A 19,371-nucleotide genomic window follows, 5' to 3' on the forward strand; every position below is an offset into this window, starting at 1 on the left:
GAGGGTGCAGAAAGAGAATTCCGGCAAGAACAGAGACCCTGGAGGGGTGTGGGAGGTAAAGACTCAAAGAGGCAGTGAGAAAAGACCCTAAGAAGAGAAGGGCTGAGAAGGGGTTGGGGTGGAAGGAGAAGTGGGACAGAGAACTCAAGAAAGATCTGGGATCAAAACTTTTTTAGGATCAAGTCTAGGGTCCCATTCCTATGGCAACAGGTAATGAGGCTTGCTAGGTTCTCAATATCCTGTTCATGCAAGTGAGGAGCGTGTCTATTATACCCCAGCCAATCCACATATCTTGAATTCCGTTAATCTCACCAATGAGAACCTATTTCTAACATGTCATTATGCCAATTAGCCAAACCTCTGGTGCTGATGGGCAATAAAAAGAGCGGAAGCACTTGTAATAGCTACCTCCAGAGGGTGGACTTTCTGATTAAGTGCTTGCTGACCAGAGCTGCAAGGTGAACGCCTGGGGAGGCAACTGCCTGCCCCTAGAGGGTAGATTCAACCAGCTGATTTACACATATCATCCTGTCTACACTTAACCATTTTGAAGTAAATTAAAGCCTTCATAACAAGGAGAGGAGAAGAAACCGGCTTTATGGGTCCTCAGGAAGCAGAAACCTAGCCTCCTTGCCAGTAAGGGCTCTTATTTGCATACACGAATAATTAATTAGGTGGAAAGAAGGGGCTGGGAGTCAAAGGTGGAGGAGAGAGTCGGGGCTTGGAGCTCCTCTAGTTGATGAGGAAAACAGGCCTCCTGCAGAACTACAACTCCCAGGAGGCCTTGCCGCTGCTCTGCGGCAGAGCGCCCCAAAGTCATGGGGAGGGTATACTTTCCCCGGATCTGCAGGCCTCGCTATCCAGGCCAGGACGCAGTTACCTTAGCTCTCCTTCACCCCTCTCCCCATTGCCCTCTCTAATTGGTGAACGAGGAGGTTTCCAAGGTAACCGCGCAGTAGGGAGGATCCTCACAAGAAGGGAAGAGAGACCCGGAAGTGACGCTCTTACCTCGCGCCGGCGGCGGGAGGTTCCAAAGATGGCTGCGCGCAAGGGTCGGCGGCGCACGTGTGAAACCGGGGAGCCTATGGACGCCGAGTCCCACGACGCAGGGTCCAAGGGCCCGGCCCAGGTCTACCTACCCGGCCGGGGACCCCCGCTGCGCGAAGGAGAGGAGCTGGTCATGGACGAGGAGGCCTACGTGCTGTACCACCGAGCACAGACTGGTAGGCCTGGGCACCTGGAATCCTGGATCCTGAGGAAGGAGGGGACTGGAATCCTGGGTCCTGAGGGGGCAGTTGGTTCTGAGCTTTTAACTTAAGAGGCACTCTGAAAGAGAAGATTGGGGTGTAAGAGGGTTGACATCACACTCAAGAGGACTGAGATCCCTCTGTCCCATCCTAATTTTCCAACTTCTCCTTCCATCCCCAGGCGCCCCCTGTCTCAGCTTCGACATAGTCCGGGATCAGCTGGGAGACAACCGGACCGAGTTTCCGCTTACACTTTATCTGTGTGCTGGGACCCAGGCCGAGAGCGCCCAAAGCAACAGGTGAGTAAGACTGACGCTTTCCCAGGACCAGGGACCTGAGCCTCCAGCTCCCTCTTCCTCAGGACCTAGAAGTCGAGGTTTCCAGCCTCCTCCCACCCTCCTTACTAAGGATCCTGGCACCCGGTGCCGCATTCATGCCACACCTCCCCCAGATTGATGATGCTTCGGATGCACAATTTGCATGGGACAAAGCCCCCGCCATCCGAGAGCAGTGACGAGGAGGAGGAGGAGGACGATGAAGAGGATGAAGAAGAGCGGAAGCCTCAGTTGGAGCTGGCGATGGTGCCCCATTATGGCGGCATCAACAGAGTTCGGGTAAATACAGCACCAGCAGCCTGCCCTGCGTTTTCTGGAGCACACCCCCGCGCACCCACGCCCTTCAGCTCTTAGAAAAGCACCTGGCACATAGTTTTTTTGTTTTTGTTTTTGTGTTTTTGCGGTACGCGGGCCTCTCACTGTTGTGGCCTCTCCCGTTGCGGAGCACAGGCTCCGGATGCACAGGCTTAGCGGCCATGGCTCACGGGCCCAGCCACTCCACGGCATGTGGGATCCACCCGGAACGGGGCACGAACCCGTGTCCCCTGCATCGGCAGGCAGACTCTCGACCACTGCACCACCAGGGAAGCCCTGGCACATAGTTTTATATATTATAGTAATTGTCATTATGTGCTGGATGCTATAAGGTGTTTTTTTTCAGCAAACATCATTTGTACTAAATTTATTATTTATTTACTTATTTATTTGGCTGTGTTGGGTCTTAGTTGCGGCACACGGGATCCTTCATTGTGGCGCGAGGGCCTCTCTCTAGTTGTGGCGTGGGCTGTAGAGCACGCGGGCTCAGTAGTTGCAGCAGGCAGGCTCTCCAGTTGAGGCGTGTGGGCTCTGAAGAGCAAGCGCGGGGGCTTAGTTGCCCCGCGGCACGGGGATCTTAGTTCCCCGACCAGGGATCGAACCTGTGTCCCCTGCATTGGGAGGCAGATTCTTAATAGAGGGGTATTTTTTAATGTTCTTTTCTCTTCTGTAAAATGGTGAGAGTCACAAAGCTTACGTGATGGGGCCGGTGTGAGGATAAACTGAAATGACACAAAGCGTTATTTCAATAACTGAAAGTTATTCAGGTGTCTAGAAACAGCACTTGGCTATAACTTGAGATATATGTTTTCTGTTATTGCTCAGGGACTCTTGTGGGCTTGGGGGTTACTTTTGTGCTTCAGAGTTACAACCCCTTCTAATCAGGTTGATGTGAGAATTAAATGAGATGCTGTGTGTATAGTACTTGGAGCAGTGCTTGGCGCATAGTTCTTGAGAAGCATTTCCATTAAAGTATTACCGTGTCTCGGGTACTGTTTTAGACCGTGGGGAGTTAACGGGGTGCAAAAGGTCTCTGGCTCCTTGAAACTTACATACCAGTGGGAAAGGGAACAAGAAGAAACTAAGCATATGTGTGTATGTCCAAAGATGCTAAGTGTTGTGGAGAAAAATGAAACAAGGTAAGGGAGTTAGAGTCTTCTGGAGTGGGGTTGCCTCTTTAAATAGTGTGGTCAAGGAAGCATTCACTGATAAGGTGCCATTTGAACAGAGACCCGCAGGAAATGAGGGAGTGAGGCAAGGATATCTGTGGGAAGAGGTTTGCGGGCAAGGAAATAAGTGCAAAGGCCCTGGGGCGTACTGAGGAGTTTTGAGGGAAGCTGGGGAGAACAGTGCTGAATGGATGAGGGGGAGAGTGACAGGGTTTGGCAGGTGGGCACAGAGGAGACATTGTTTAGGGCCTTGTAGGCCAGTGTAAGGACTTGGCTTTTACTTGGGGAGAAATTGGGAACCGTTGGAGGGTTTAGAGTGAAGGATGGCAGGGATCTGACTTGTGTTTTAAAGGGATCCCTCTTACTGCTGTATTGAGAATAGACTGCAGGGAGGCAAGGGCAGAAGGACAGTCCTGTGAGGAGGCCAGTACAGGAATGCAGGGAAGGGTGACTTTGGTAGTAACACGAGTGACAGCAGCAGAGGTACTGAGGAAGGATTGGAAGTGTGGCATTTTGGGTGGAGCCAGCATAGGTGGTGGGTGTGAGGAAGGAGAGACAAGTGGGGAATGAGTCCTGCCGTTTGGGGCCCAAGGTGGGACCTCCAGGGAGGAGTAGGTGGCAGTGGGCGTTTAGGAACTTGGCTTTGGCCTTGTGATGTCTAAACAGTCAGTTCGATGTGAGCCTGGAGTTGAGGAGAGAGGTCAGGGCTAGGGGCTACTGGAAACCTTGAGGCTGAACAGGATCTCCTAGTGAGCAAAGGTAAACAGGCAGAGAGATCCGGAGACAGGCCTGTGAGCAGCCTACATTTAGACAGTTACAGAGACCAGGAGCCTGAACACACTTCCGGGGGCTTGTGGAATAACAGCCTCGATTCCTGGGAGTCCGGAAGGAGTTTTGTCCTCCCCGCACCATCATCTCTACCGCAGGGTGGGGAGTTGTCCCGGGTACCAAACTGCTCTTGCAGGCCCTGATTCCATTCCCGCAGAGGTTTCTGGGAGTTGTAGTCCCAGCCCTGGGTGGAGGGCGGGTCTGAGGAGCTGCAGTTCTGGTTCTGGGGGATGTTAGGGGCTGTGCTTGCCACCTGGAGCCTCCTGTCCCTCTCACCTCTGCTCCCCTTCTCCCTCCCCTCCAGGTGTCGTGGCTGGGTGAGGAGCCAGTGGCTGGGGTGTGGTCAGAGAAGGGCCAGGTGGAGGTGTTTGCACTGCGGCGGCTTCTGCAGGTGGTGGATGACCACCAGGCCCTAGCGACCTTCCTCCGGGACGAGCAGGCCCGCGTGAAGCCCATCTTCGCCTTCTCTGGCCACATGGGTGAGGGCTTTGCACTCGACTGGTCCCCTCGTGTGCCTGGTGAGTCCCTGGGGTGTGCAGTTAGCCCTGAGGGCTGGGTAGGAGCAGGGTCTACAGCAGGGGTGGGTGCTAAGGTGGGAGTGAGCTGTGGCCAGGCGGGACAGGGTCGTGTCCTGACTCCCCTTCGCAGGGCGCCTGCTGACCGGTGACTGTCAGAAGAACATCCACCTCTGGACGCCTACGGACGGCGGTTCTTGGCATGTGGACCAGCGGCCATTCGTGGGCCACACACGCTCCGTGGAGGACCTGCAGTGGTCTCCAACCGAGGACACGGTGAGGGAGGGCCGGGGGTCTGGACTCCTGTCGTGGGGAGGGGGGCAGGTCCTAATGAGGGGGTCACTAAAAGAGAGGGTAGCCCACCACTGGACCCCGGTCTCCAGAGTGGGGCGGGGGTGCACCAGCTTGCCTCCGACTCTGCCTGGTCCAGGTATTTGCCTCTTGCTCAGCCGATGCCTCCGTCCGCATCTGGGACATCCGGGCAGCCCCCAGCAAGGCCTGCATGCTCACCACCGACACCGCCCACGATGGGGATGTCAACGTCATCAGCTGGAGCCGCCGGGAGCCCTTCCTGCTCAGCGGCGGGGATGACGGAGCCCTCAAGGTCTGGGACCTGCGGCAGTTCAAGGTACTGTCCCAGCTGGACACCTGGGGCGGGAGAAGCCCCTGCTACCGGAGGCCACTAGGATTTGTGGGTTTTCCCTCCTGAGATGGTTTATACACGAGAGCTGGGAAGGCTCTCTGAATTGGGGTCCAGATGAGGAAACAGGCTCAGCGAGAGGAAGGCTTGGGGCTGCTGTGGAGTCACTCCCTCTACCATCTGGAGATCTGACACGAGGGAAGGGGCTGGGTGGCGGAGACTACGGTTCTCATCTGCCCGCAGGGAGCCATGCGCCGGCCGTGCTGCCCAGGGACTCAAGGGCTTCAGAAGACGGTCATTTTTCTTTCCGTGATTTTATAGCTGAGAGCAGAGCCCAGCTCACTCATTTTGGGAGGGGGAACTGAGGTCCAGAAAGGACAGGAGCAGGTAGGATGTGACCACCCAGCTAAGCTTTGAGTCTGCAGAGCTGAGAGGGTCTCCAGGCAGGAGAAGTTGCAGCTCCTGGCCTCCCTCCGGACAAAGCCGTGACTTCATACACCTCTGGGCCTTCCCGGGATTGTCTTTTTACTCCCCCCAGTGTAATGAGTTCTACAGAATCAGCCCTGGGGAAGTTTCTAGAAATGGATTCCAGCCCCCCAGGCAGGTGCATGGCCAGGTCACAGGGCCAAAGTGGATTGGCCACTGGAACATTGGAACCACTTCTCCAAATGAGAGAGACACCAATCCCCACCAGCACCTTTGCTTTAGTAAAAGTGTCGTTCTTTACCTCAGCTCCCTCTGGAGCCTGGGAGTCATGCCGCTGCCCCCTTTAAGGCCTTCTAGAACCAGCGGGCAGAGAGCACTTGCAGAACCACGCCTTCCTTTTATAGGGAAGGAAACTGAGGCAGGCCCAGGGAGGAGCAAGGGTTGGGGTTTTGTGGCCTGGAGCTGGGAGGGGCTTCTTTGCAGGTGAAACCAAACTCCCAGCAGCCCCTGGGACATCACAGCTTTATTACCAGCTGTACTTTGCGCTCTGTCCCTTTCGGAGAACCTGCGTTTGTGGGGGGCACAAGGGGTGGAGCCCTGGTTGAACCCTAAGGCTGGAGAGGGGTGGGAGTCTGTGCCTGGGTCACCCCAGGCATCAGGCTGAGGGGCTCAGAGGCCCTGACTCCCATCTTCCCATAGTCTGGCTCCCCGGTGGCCACCTTCAAGCAGCATGTGGCCCCCGTGACCTCAGTCGAGTGGCACCCCCAGGACAGTGGGGTCTTCGCGGCCTCGGGTGCAGACGACCAGATCACACAGTGGGACCTGGCGGTGGAGCGGGACCCCGAGGCCGGCGACACGGAGACTGACCCTGCGCTGGCAGACCTTCCCCAGCAGCTGTTGTTCGTGCACCAGGGCGAGACGGCTCTGAAGGAGCTGCACTGGCACCCGCAGTGCCCTGGGCTCCTGGTCAGCACCGCCCTGTCAGGCTTCACCGTCTTCCGCACCATCAGCGTCTGAGGCCAGCCAGGCCGCATCTATCTGGCCCTCCACTTGGGGACTGAAGGTGAAGTTCATTCTCCTGGAAGGGACTCGTTCAGATCCGTTGGCCAGCGCTTCTCCAGCAGGACTTAGTTTGGCCCATCGGCTGCCGTGATGGATTCTGTCTGACTTACTGTTTTTTGAAAGGACTCGGTTTGGTCCGGTGCCCCCCTTGCCAAAGGATATGGTTTGATCCATGGCTCTAAAACTAGGGCTTGGTTTGCTCCCACGATTCCTCCAACCAAAGGACTGGGTTTGACCCATGGCCCTATAAGACCAGTGGGTTTGACTCTGGTGACCCCTCTTGCCCCAAACCTTGGTTTAGCCCAGTGACCCCCTCCCCCGCCGACCTGTCAGAAGAATCCGTTGGCTTTTTCCCTGACGGGCCTGGCGTGGCCTGTGCTGCTGTGGACACTTAGTCAGCTGCAGCACTTGGCGTGACCCTTTGACCTCTCTGCCACTGGCCTCCCCCAGGGAACTCAGCTGCCTTACGGTGGATGGACCGAATTCAAGGAGTGGGTTCCTGCAGCAGAAGTTGGCCCTTGTCTTCCTGCCAACTGGGTTTGGCCACGACTTCCCAGGGAGAGGCCGCGTGGGGCCTTCTCCCCTCCTCCCAAAGGCAGGCACCGTGCAGCGGGGAAGAGATGGGGGCTCCTGAGGGGCAATAAAGGACCAGAATGAGGCCTGGAGTGTGTGAGACTCGTCCTTCTGCCCGCTGCCTCATGAGGAGGAGGGAGGACCTGGCCCCCGGCTGTCCCTAGGCCACTGGGTCCGACCCCCAGCCCATTGGGTGCTATAAGGTCCTGCCTTCCCGATGTCTTATTCCGTCTGGAACTCACTCTAGGTCTCTGGGGGGGGATCTCAGGTGTGCCTCCCAACTTTTTAAGGCTTCACCTCAGGCGGAACGCCCCCCGTGTCTCTTGTCTTTCCACCACTGCCCTCATGATCGCTTTCTCACCATCTCTTTGTTCCCTCATCTGTGTCCCCATCTTCCCGCATCTCCTGGCCCCCAAGCTCTGTCTCCATGCCCCCTCCCGCTGTGTCTTTCCTCTGCCACCGCCTCCTCTCCAGCCTGCTTGGGCCGAGGCCCAGCCGCCCTGCCTGGCCGTCCTCCCTGGCTCCCCCTCTGCAGCTCGGAGCTGGCCCCACCCCCTGCCCCCCTTCGGGCCAGGCCTCTGATCCTCCTGTGGACACAGAGGTCGGCACCCGGCACAAGGCCCCTGGGGCCGAGGACGGGCCGCAGCACCTCAGCACCCACAGAGGCTCGCGTCGGCCCGAACAGAAGAGCCCCCGGCAGAGGGCATGGGGGTGGGCTGCCCCATCAGGTACGTGTCTCCGCACAGAGCCCCAGGGCCGGGGTCCTGGCTCGGAGAGCCGTCCCCGCCCCCAGCTTCCTTGCTCGGGGGTCTGCCCCGGCACCTGCAGCCCGTCCTCACCGTTCCCCACTCAGTGACACGTTCCAGCCCCAGAGCGATCTCCCCCGCCCAGCTTCACTCCCCCCAGCTCTGAGCCCACCTCCGTTTTCTGCCTGTTTTCACTGTCTCCCCCGTCCCCCCCATCCTGCGTCTCGTCTCGTCCCATCTCTCCCCCATCTGGCTCTGTCACCACAGCTCCTGTGTCTCCACTTCTCTTTGCTCGGTTGCTCCTAGGCTGCCTGCCTCTTTTCTGTCCCCCTCTCTCTCCGGGCCTCTGTCCCCTCTGGGTTCCTGTGACCCCCTGGGGGGGGTCTCCGTCCTTCCCTCCATCTCAGGGCTGCCCCTCCACACTCGCCCTCCCTGCCCATCTCTGAGCCTCTGTACCCTCGTCTGTCTTCAGTCTCCACACCACATCCCCTCCTGTCCATCTCTGCCCTCCAACCTGCTGCCCAGACCCCACTCGTGAGCGAGGGGTGGGGGGCTTGTGAGGGGACAGCCAGGGTCTCAGGGAGCGTGTGAAAGTGCTTCTGGGCGGAGGGGGGGTGGCACCTGGGGCGGGGCTTCTCAGCCCCAGATTAGACAGTGACTTTGACGTGAAGTTGATGCATCTTAAGCCCCGTGTCGCCTTTATATGGAAACATTAAGCTGCTCTCCCAGGTCAGGGGGAGGTGGGGGGGAGGACTTCAGGCTCTGGGTCCTCTTCTCTGGAGTCCTGCCGTTGCTGGTGGGAGGTGTGTGTGCCCTGAGGCCGAGTCCCATGTGCTGCCTGTGAACTGGGCCGCGTTGGATGCAGACAGGACCCCCCCAGAGGTGAAGGCCCCTCCTGTCTGCTTTATGAAATGGACGAGATCACATCTGCCTCACGGGGCTGAGGGTGGCACAGGAGGATTTAGGAAAGCAGAGTCCTGGGTTGGAAAGGCTCAGGACCAAAGCAGCAGCCCACCCCTGGCACTTTGTGGGTCTGGCCAGGTCTCTGAGCCCACTCCCCAGCCTGTGAACCGGAGTGATGATCCTGACCTCCCAGAATCCTGAGCAGCCAAGGTGAGCGGCGGGGTCTGGTGGAGTGCAGCGGGCGGGCTGCAGATACCTGGTGAGCCTGGCAAGGCCTGGGACATCGGTGCTCAGGAAATAGGAGTGTGCGATCGGGTAGTCTGCGGTCCGGTCTGTCACTCAGGCTTTGGCACCGAGAAGGCTGGATGGGAGTTCAGGGTTTGCTGTTCCTTGGCTGAGGGACCTGGCACAAGGGATGGACCTCAGCGCCTCAGTTTGCTTTACTGTGAGAAGCAAAGCCCCTGCATCCAAGGGTCCCTGCATCAGAGATGGGTGACTGCGTGTGAGGAGGCCCCTCCGGTCCCCCACGGCCCCTCCCCCATCATGTCATCAGGTGGCCCCTGAGAGGAGACTAGTGCATAGTGGGGACTTCCAGGCAGGAGAGGGCTGCAAATGTCGAGGTCAGAGCCTGGATTCTGACCTCAGACCTGCCCCCTTCAGCGACGAGCCTCAGTTTCCCATTTCTGGAAGAACGATCTCTAATGCCCAGAATAGTTGAGGCTGAAAAAAAGAGAGTTGGGGCACATGATGGGCGCTGAACACAGCCAGGCGCGGTCCACTCTGACGTGAGCCTCAGCTTTGCCTCTGCAGTATGGGCCTAAGAAAATCCCACGTGGCGGAGCTGTCTGGGTGGTCAAGGACAGCAAGTGCAGAGCTCTGGGCAGGGGAGTGGGTACCTGTCGATGTTGAACTTGACATCAACTAACAACTCGCTTTCCTTGGAGTGAGTGCCCCCAGCCCTGCTAAGAAGCCCATGAGGATCCCCAGAGCCTGGCACAGGGGGCTTATAGCACCTAGGTGCTTGGTAGGTATTGATGGAACTGATGTGCAAAACATTTAACCCCTAGCCCAGACAGGTCCCGGAAGTCCCTCCACCACAGGGCCAGATGTTAACCCTGCAGCTGCTGGAGGGCAGTGAGGTCTGCAGGTCCATGCCTGGCCCCTCCCCTCTTCCTCTCCCTTCTCCTAGTTCAGCTGCTAAGATTCCCTCCATTTCTCAGATGAGGCAACTGAGGCTCAGAAAGGGATGTGACTTGCCACCAGTCATATAGCTAGTAAGTGCCCGAGCTGGGATTCAACCTACAACTGCCTGATTCAAAAGCCCAAGTTCTTTCTTCTGGATTCCTCTTCCTTTCAAGGTTTTTTTTTGTTTTTTGTTTTTTAAATCCCCATTCCACAGATGAGCAAACTGAGGCTCCAGAAAATGAAGCCAGTGGTCCCAAGGCACACAGTGGGTCAGCAACTGAGTCAAGGTTGAGCCCTGGGTCTATATGACTGAAAGACCGTTCCTGACCTTGATGAAATCCAATTTCCCCGTTTTACAGCTGAGGAAACAGGTTTAGAAAGGTTTCCCCACGATTTGAGAGCCAGGGCCAAGCCTGGGTTTTACTGTATGTTTTTGTTTTTTTGTAACAGCTTCATTGAAATATAACCCACATACCATACAATTCACACATTAAAGTGTACAATTCAGTGTTTTTTTGGTATATTCAGAGTTGTGCAACCATCGCCACAATCAATTCTAGAACATTTTCATCACCCCACTAAGAAACCCCATTCCTCTGGCTATCGCTCCCCATCCCCCCATCTCCCCAGTCCTGGGCACCACTAGGCTTATTTCTCAGTTTACAGATTTGCCCATTTTGGATATTTCATATAAATGGTACTACACAATATATGGTCTTTAGTGATGGGCTTCTTTCACTTCGCATGGTGTTTTCAAGGTTCATCCATGTTGTAGCATCTATCATGCCATTTTTAAAAAAATTACTGGGTAGTATTCCACTGTGTGGATAGACCACATTTTATTCATTCATTCATCAACTGATGGATGTTTGGGTGTTTCCATCTTTTGGCTATTGTGAATAATACTGCTATGAATATCTGTGAACAGTGTTTGTGTGGACACTTTGTTGTGTTTTGGTTTTTATTCTTAATTTTTGGCTGCACTGCATGGCATGCGGGATCCTAGTTCCCTGACCAGGGATCGAACTTGAGCCCCCTGCAGTGGAAGCACAGTCCCAACCACTGGACCGCCAGGGAAGTCCCCTGGACACTTATTTTTAATTCTCTTGGGTAGATACTTAGGCGTGGAATTGGTAACTCTATGTTTAACCATTTAAGGAACTGCCAGACTATTTTCCACACCAGCTGTGTAATTTTACATTCCACCAGTAGCATAGGAAGGTGCCCATTTCTCCACATCTTTGTTAATGCTTTTCTGGTTTTGTTTTTTCTAATTTTTATAGCCATCCTAAGTGGGTATGAAGTGGTATCTCACTGTGGTTTTGATTTGCATTTCCCTGATGGCATAATGTTGTCAATTATCTTTTCCTATACTTATTGACTATTTGTACAGTTGACCCTTGAAAAACATGGAGGTTAGGGGTGCTGACCCTCTGCACAGTAGAAAATATGAGTATAACTTTAGAGTTGGTCCTCTGTATCCATGGTTCTGAATCCAAGGATTCAACAAACTGCAGACCATGTAGTACTATTGTAGTATTTATTGAAAAAAATCTGTGTATAAGTGGACCCTTGCAGTTCAAACCCATGTTGTTCAAGGGTCAACTGTATATCTTTTTGGAAAAATGCCTATTCAGATCCTTTGCCCATTTTAAAATTGGGCTTTTTCTTATTGAGTTATAAGGGCTCTTTATATGTTTTAGATACAAATTTCTTAGATACGATTTGCAACTATTTTTTCCCATTAGTGGGTTGTCTTTTCACTTTCATCTTAGTGTCCTTGGAAGCACAAGAGTTTTTAATTTTGATGAAGTTCAAGTTATCTTTTTTTTTCCCTTCTGTTGCTTGTGCCTTCTGAGCTTTGAGCTATAGGTGACCTCAGAGCCCGGTCTCATCTCTCCAAGCTGGAGTCACAGCAGCAGTTACCACTTAGTCTTTTTTTATTTTATTTTATTTTTTTTGCGGTACGCGGGCCTCTCACTGCTGTGGCCTCTCCCGTTGTGGAGCACAGGCCCCGGGCGCACAGGCTCAGCGGCCATGGCCCACGGGCCCAGCCGCTCCACGGCATGTGGTATCCTCCCGGACCGGGGCACAAACCCACGTCCCCTGCATCGGCCATCGGACTCCCAACCACTGCGCCACCAGGGAAGCCCTTTTTTTTTTAATTTTTAAAATTTTTATTGCAGTATAGTTGATTTACAATATTGTATTAGTTTCAGATGTACAGCCGTGATTCAGTTATATATGTATAGTTTTTCAGATTCTTTTCCATTATAGGTTATTATAAGATATTGAATATAGTTCCCTGTGCTATATAGTAGGTCCTTGTTGTTTATCTCTTTTATATATAGTAGTGTGTATCTGTTAATCCCAAACTCCTATTTTATCCACCACCCCCACCTGCCCCTTTCCCCTTTGGTAACCGTAAGTTTGTTTTCTTTGTGACCGCTTAGTCTTTATTTTATGAGCATGGACTCCAGAGCTGGACTGCTAGCACTCAAATCCCAGCTTATTTCTGTACCTGTTTCCTCATCTGTAAAATGGGGCTGATAACGTCTACATTGTTGAGGTTCAAATATCTAAATTTATGTAAAGTGCTCACAACAGTGTCTGGTGCTGTATAAATGTCCGCTCTAGTTACTGTAGTGCTTGCTGTAACACAGTATTGCTATGGCTATAGTTGTGTTCCTGTTGTTGCTACACAACCATCTCCTATAGTATTACCATCAGTGTTTTTGTTTGTTTGCTTTGGCCGCGCTGTGCGGCCTGCAGGATCTTAGTTCCTCGACCAGGGATGGAACCTGCGCCCTTGGCAGTGAAGGCGCACGGTCCTAACCACTGGACTGCCAGGGAATTCCCCCACCAGTGTTGATGCTGTACTGTTCTGATTTTCCACCCATTTGCCAGATGAGGCCACTAAGGCCCAGGGAGCATGATGGCCAATGAGCTCCCCCATTTCCGGCAGCCCTGACGTGGCTGCCCGTTTCTTGTCCCCGCAGGTTCGGGGCGCCCGCCCCCCGCTAGGCCAAGTGGAGGGGGTGTCCCCGCCCAATGGGCCTGGCCAGGGCCCTGCGCCGCCTGAGCGGCGCCCTGGAGTCGGCGAACAATCGGGCGGGAGATGAGGAGCAGGCCGGGCCCGAGTTGTGCCGCAACGGGTGGGCGCCAGCGCAGTCGCAAGTGGGGCGGCGCCGCGGGCGCTTCGTCAAGAAGGACGGGCACTGCAACGTGCGCTTCGTGAACCTGGGCGGCCAGGGCGCGCGCTACCTGAGCGACCTGTTCACCACGTGCGTGGACGTGCGCTGGCGCTGGATGTGCCTGCTCTTCTCCTGCTCCTTCCTCGCCTCCTGGCTGCTCTTCGGCCTGGCCTTCTGGCTCATCGCCTCCCTGCACGGCGACCTGGCTGCCCCACCGCCAACCGCCCCCTGCTTCTCGCAGGTGGCTAGCTTCTTGGCCGCCTTCCTCTTCGCGCTGGAGACGCAGACGTCCATTGGCTACGGCGTGCGCAGCGTCACCGAGGAGTGTCCGGCCGCCGTGGCCGCTGTGGTGCTGCAGTGCATCGCCGGTTGCGTGCTGGACGCCTTTGTCGTGGGCGCCGTCATGGCCAAGATGGCCAAGCCCAAGAAGCGCAACGAGACACTGATCTTCAGCGAGAACGCCGTCGTGGCGCTGCGCGACCGCCGCCTCTGCCTCATGTGGCGCGTCGGCAACCTGCGCCGCAGCCACCTCGTCGAGGCCCACGTGCGGGCCCAGCTGCTGCAGGTGCGAGACAGTCCCGGCGGGAGACCACGCCCCCTGGTGGGCGGGCCCTTTCACGAGTTCGGGGGGTAGGTGTCCTGGGGGATGGTGGGAGTTGTAGGTCTAAGGGACAGGTGTGCGTGGAGCCTGGAGGGGATCTGGACTACAATTCCCAGCAGCCTCCTGGGGGCAGGGCCCCTTCCGCCCCACCTTGTGGGCTGAGGATGGCTCCCCGAGATGCTGTAGATGTAAACCCAAGGGAAAGGTCTCTGATCATTTCTTCCTGGAGGCCTAGACTTCAGACAGATGTTGAGACTTATGGAGCTCCCTGTGGATTGAGGATGGGCCCTCTATCGAATTGTGGGAAATCCAGACCTGCGAGGTCCACGCCTGGACGGTAAAGGCTCTGAACTACAATTCCCAGAAGCTTCTGGGGGCAGGGAAATTGCCCACCTGGGGTGGTCTGAGGAGGCGTTGTAGTTTTGTGGGTGGTGTAAACCACGGCTCAGGTTTACGATTCTCAGCAGATATTGTGGTACAGAGAGAGACCTGTGACTGAGGCCAGACCCCTATGGGCTTGTGGGAGATGTAGGCCCGAGGACGGGGTGCAACTCAACTCACACCTGCAGAGTCAGGGAACACAATTCTCCATGGCCTCTGGGCATCATTTGTGAGAGACTTCATTCCCCACCTCAGGGGCCCAGACTCTCCCACCAGCCTCCTGCTCAGAGAAGTACAGGGCAGTGTTTGGGAAACTCTTGAATTTTAGCGTCTCACCAAACAAACAAAAACAAACCCAAAACAAACAAAAAACTACAATTCCCATTGGTCCCTGGGGCAGCGACTCCTTCCAGCGCCCTGATGAAGGTGCCTTAGAATTGTGTTTCTAGAATTGTGGTCAAACCGCCCAAGCAAATTCTGGGGCAGCAGCTGCCCTTGCCTTGCAAGTAAAGACATTTAAGAACTCTGGTCTGGGGCTGGACTGGGGTGAGAGGGAGGACGGGGTTGTGGTGGGAACTACAACTCCCAGCAGCCTCTGGGGGCTCTCGGAGACAGTGGCAAGAGAAGGAGTCCCCAGCCCCCCACCTCTGTCTCCTGCTTGACTGAAACACCAGGATTCACGACCAGGAGGGACACTGTCTCTCCCAGAAGTCTTTGGGGTGCTGACATGGCCTGGGAAATGGGTATGGAACCAGTGGGTAGATGGGGTGAAACTGCCAACACCTGGCCGGGGCTTAGGCCCCCACCCCACACAAATACACAGACACACAAGGGGATGGAGGCAGTTGGTTTGGGGGTGTGGGTAGATAGCCCAGAGGCCAGCCTGAGGCAGTGGTGAAACATAGGCTGTTGGACCTAGATTGCCATGCTGGTTTATCTTTCTCTGGCCATATATTGAAAGCCATTTCTCTATCCCTCTCCTCCTTCTCCAATTGCTGGTTGGATGTCATTCTTATCTTCTGTTGTCTCTTTAACTCCGTTTCTGTCTTGCTGATTTCTGTGGGTCTATGTGAATGTCATTCTGTCCCTCTCTTTTTCTCTCCCCTGTCTTTCTCGGATTTCTTTCCTCAATCCCTGTCTGAGTCTCTGGGCCTCTGTCCTCTCCTCCCTGGACCTCCATCTCCCTCTCTCTGGGTCTCTGTCCTTCTCTCTTTCTGGCTTACCATCCCCCTCTCTCTGGGTCCATGTTCTCCCCACACCCCAACACCTACTGGTCTCTGCCCTCCTCTTTCTCTGCATCTCTCTCCCCTCCTCTCGCTGTCTCTGTCTCCATTTATCTCTCTGCTCCCTAATGTCTGTCTTTGGCCACTCGCCTTTTGCTACAGCCTCGCGTGACCCCGGAGGGTGAGTACATACCGCTGGACCACCAGGATGTGGACGTGGGCTTCGATGGTGGTACCGATCGCATCTTCCTTGTGTCTCCCATCACCATCGTGCATGAGATCGACTCCGCCAGTCCTCTGTATGAACTAGGGCGCGCCGAGCTGGCCCGGGCTGACTTTGAGCTGGTGGTCATTCTTGAGGGCATGGTCGAGGCCACAGCTATGACCACACAGTGTCGCTCTTCCTACCTCCCTGGTGAGCTGCTCTGGGGACATCGTTTTGAGCCGGTCCTCTTCCAGCGTGGCTCCCAGTACGAGGTTGACTATCGCCACTTCCATCGCACTTACGAGGTCCCAGGGACACCCGTCTGCAGCGCCAAGGAGCTGGACGAACGGGCAGAGCGTGCTTCCCACAGCCCCAAGTCTGGCTTCCCCGGCTCTCTTGCAGCGTTTTGCTATGAGAATGAACTTGCTCTGAGTTGCTGCCACGAGGAAGAGGAGGAAGAGGAGGGGGATGCGGCAGAGGCAGAAGACAGGGCTGCCAGCCCCCGAGTACTCACACCAACCCTGGCGCTGACCTTGCCCCCATGATACAAGCTGGTACCCCCCTATTTGTACCCCTTTCCCAGAGGTAGCAAGATGGAGAGATTGGGCCCTCTCCTGGGATGAGAGCAGGTGTTTCCTAAGACCAACAGGCCTGCTGGGTAAATTATTAGCTGGTGATATTCTGCCACATCTAGTGGACCTACCAATGAACATACTGGACCTTAATTCCTCTGAATTCTGTGCTCCCTCCTGAGACCCCTTTGTCAGCCCAATTCCTGAGTCTCCCCAGAGATAAGGGATCCAGAATTCTAGACCACCGAAGAGGCAAGGACTGGTATTTCTAGATTCCTCTAGGTGGCTGGTTTGGTTTGTCAAGCAGGATCATGAAATGATCGTACAGCCCACCTCCAGGGGAAGAAGTCATCTGTTCTCAAGCAGCAGCAGAGATGAAGAATTTGTTGGTCTGAATTGACCTAAGATTCAAGGGACTGTTTCTTTTCGACTCAGCCAACCACATAGCAAGTCATTTTTTCTAGACGACCTAAGGAGGGAAAGTTATGGAATGCCCCAAGAATTCAAGACTATATTGATTGACCAATGACAAGGAATGTTGACTGCAAGTCAGGAAAAGACTTTGCGGTTGCAGAAAACCCCAGTGTTGAGATTCTGTGAATACAGATTGACCACAGAGGCAAGCACTGGGGATTCTAGAACAGCTGTGACCAGAGATTGGACTACTCCAGAAACTAAAGAGTTATGTTTCTAGAATGCACAAAACAATTGGAGAGTCTGTGGGTCTAGAAGGACTAAAGTGACAGATTGGGAGTTCTTGATAGGCGATAACTCCAGACCACTGGCTCTAGAACATCGAACCGAGGGGGAGCATCAACGCTCTACATGATCCACAGGCTTTGTGTCTTTTTTAAGTGCCATTCTAGAATGTCCAAAGGAATCAAGATTCTGTGGCTCTAGATTGATCACAGAGTCAGGGAAGGATTGGCAGTTCTGATGTCTGAGGTGTGCTGGTTGCAGTTTGCCCAGTGGAGTGGAAACTCTCAATGAGGATAGATGACTGCTTTGTGGTTCTGTAATGCCAAAAGGAATCAAGGCTCCAGGGATCCAGAGTTGTCCGTTATCAAAACCCGGAAGTTCTAATCAGCTCCTAGAACTTGGCAGTTTGAGGAGGTGGACTCGGGACTTGACGGGCAGCACTGCTGGGCTGACCTAGAAGGTGAGGGCTCGGGTGAGACCCTGTGGGTGACAGGGCTAGTTATTGGGCAAGGGAAGGGAGAGGCCCAAGGCTGGTGAATCTGCAGTGCTCTGGAATCTTCCACCTAGTGATGTGTGTCTATTTCTTAAAGATGTTATACATATGTGTATTATATATATATAATATAAATAAAGATATCTATCTATTTTTTCCTGTGTTCCTACAGTAGGGTTAGAAATTGAGCTTGAGTTAGTGGAATGGAGTGCTTTACAAAGATCCAGGAAGCTTTGCTCTAGACCCCAGCTCTGCCTCAACTAACTGTGTGACTTTGAGCAAATCACGCCCTTCTCCTCATCTCAGTTTCCCCATCTGTAAAAACGAGGTATTGGAACTTGAAGTTCGCCAAGGGCCTTTCCCTGAGGATGATTCCTCACTTCACTGAGCGTTGGATGGGGGTGAGGGTCCTAGAGATACCCTAGCTCTCCCTGGTGCTGGAATGCCTGGTCTTCTGGGGGCAACAGGGATGGGAGATGCTCTCAGAGGCCAGGTCTGAACCTGGATGTCTGAATGACAGGGCAGGCAAGGGGGAGGGAGGGTTGTGGCTCAGGGCCAGAATCACCTCCTCTCTGGTCCAGCTTGGGGGCAGGGGAAGGAGGAGGTACCTCTGAATGTCAGGGGAATGTATGTATTTAGGGGGAGACTTGTCCCCCAGATTAGATCATTGGGAGCCCTGTGATGGAATGGTGTGTCTGGGAGTGTGCTTCTGGGGTACATACAGGTCCTTGGATCTGGCCCCTGCCCATGCTGCTATCTACCTAAGTGCCCAGCAGGCTAGAAGCCAGCCGCAGAAGGAGCCAGTGCCAGGGAGGACACGTTCCCACCCCTGTGTCCCAGGACTGAGGGCAGGCACTGTCATTACCCATCAGCCTGCCCCAGTGCTGCATCAACCCAGGTCCCCCTTCTGGTTTCCCCACCTCCCTTTATCCTGAAGAATCCCCACATAATAACCGGATGGGATTAATTAGCTGGCTGCTACCCCAGCTCAGGGTGGCTGGGGTAGGTATCGGGGGCAAAGGAAACCCAGGCATGAAGAAGGGTGTTAAGTTGGGGGTGAAGGGACAGGAAAAGGGTTCTGTTTGGAAGGAGAGAGAGTGGGGTCAGGGCTGGTGCAACCTGGGTTCCTGCTAGGGAGGGCAGAGCTTGAGCCACTCATAAAGGTCACTGAGGGGATTAGGAGGCTCCGTGGCTAATCTGTCAGCTTAACCAGGTCCTGTCCCGGAATGTGTCCCCACCTGCCTAGCTCAGGGAAGGCGAGTGAGGACCAGGCCCAGACACCACCTCAGACCTGATAAGGGACCTGCCCGTTTCGGGGGTGCCCAATATCTCCTTCCGAGCCAGACCCCTGCACGCGCTTTGCCTGCAAGGAATGGGAATGAAAGGTGGGGGAGGGGAAATGTCCTCAGATGCGAGAGAACTTGGAGAGGAGGGAGGATTTTAAGAGCAAGAGTATGAGAGGAGGGGGAAGCGAGTCACAGAAGACAGAAAGGACTCTGAGAAGAGGGAAGGAATCAGAGGTGGGAGGATGCTGAGGAAAGGGGAATTGTAGCGGAGAAGGATGCTAAAATAAGGGGAGGACTTTTGGGGAGAGAGAGAGGAGACTGAGAGGCAGCCTGAGGCAGGAAGGCGGAGCCTGTGCTTTCACTGTATTTGGCCTTCCTCTGTTGTCCCGTTCTCCACGACTGAGACTAAAAAGCGCAGCATTTGGAAGAAAAAAATAAGTCTTTTGTTTCACCACTCCTTGACTCTGAAGAGGCTGAGGTGGATGGGGAGGTCAAGGGAGAGGGTAAGAAATGGGTCTGGAGATCGGAGGAGCCAGTACCCGGAGGAAGGAAGCCAAAAGAAAGCTGAGCCAAAGCTACTCCCGGTTGCGTGGCAACCGCTGCAGTCAAAAGCCAGCTGGGCCGGCTAGGAGGTGTGGCTCACGGAAATAACCTAGGGTCGTGGCCCCGCCCCCTGGCAACAAGCCCAACAAAGGGCCGCCCCCTAGCAACGTATTGCTAGAGGCGGGGCTCAGTTGACCTGGTATCCTAGGGCCCAGAGCCCTTGCGCAGGC

The 19,371-nt window shown here is 54.8% G+C and overlaps 2 protein-coding genes across 2 annotated transcripts; both read left to right on the plus strand.

Moving 5' to 3' along the window:
• The first annotated feature begins 874 nt into the window (after positions 1 to 874).
• On the plus strand, positions 875 to 7,191 carry GRWD1 (glutamate rich WD repeat containing 1). The gene is made up of 7 exons (XM_079907599.1): positions 875 to 1,223; positions 1,429 to 1,546; positions 1,699 to 1,861; positions 4,199 to 4,412; positions 4,543 to 4,685; positions 4,840 to 5,037; positions 6,175 to 7,191. The coding sequence occupies exons 1-7, from the start codon at positions 1,037 to 1,039 to the stop codon at positions 6,490 to 6,492; spliced, it is 1,341 nt and encodes a 446-aa protein (XP_079763725.1). The 5' UTR covers positions 875 to 1,036; the 3' UTR covers positions 6,493 to 7,191.
• Positions 7,192 to 12,835: 5,644 nt separating this feature from the next.
• KCNJ14 (potassium inwardly rectifying channel subfamily J member 14) lies at positions 12,836 to 16,093 on the plus strand (the record flags this gene model as incomplete). Its single annotated transcript, XM_079907834.1, has 2 exons — positions 12,836 to 13,703; positions 15,506 to 16,093. Exons 1-2 carry the CDS (start codon positions 12,996 to 12,998, stop codon positions 16,091 to 16,093), a joined length of 1,296 nt encoding a protein of 431 aa, XP_079763960.1. The 5' UTR covers positions 12,836 to 12,995.
• Positions 16,094 to 19,371: the final 3,278 nt, after the last annotated feature.

The sequence above is a fragment of the Stenella coeruleoalba genome, assembly GCF_951394435.1.
Source record: "Stenella coeruleoalba genome assembly, chromosome: 20".
Classification (NCBI taxonomy): domain Eukaryota; kingdom Metazoa; phylum Chordata; class Mammalia; order Artiodactyla; family Delphinidae; genus Stenella; species Stenella coeruleoalba.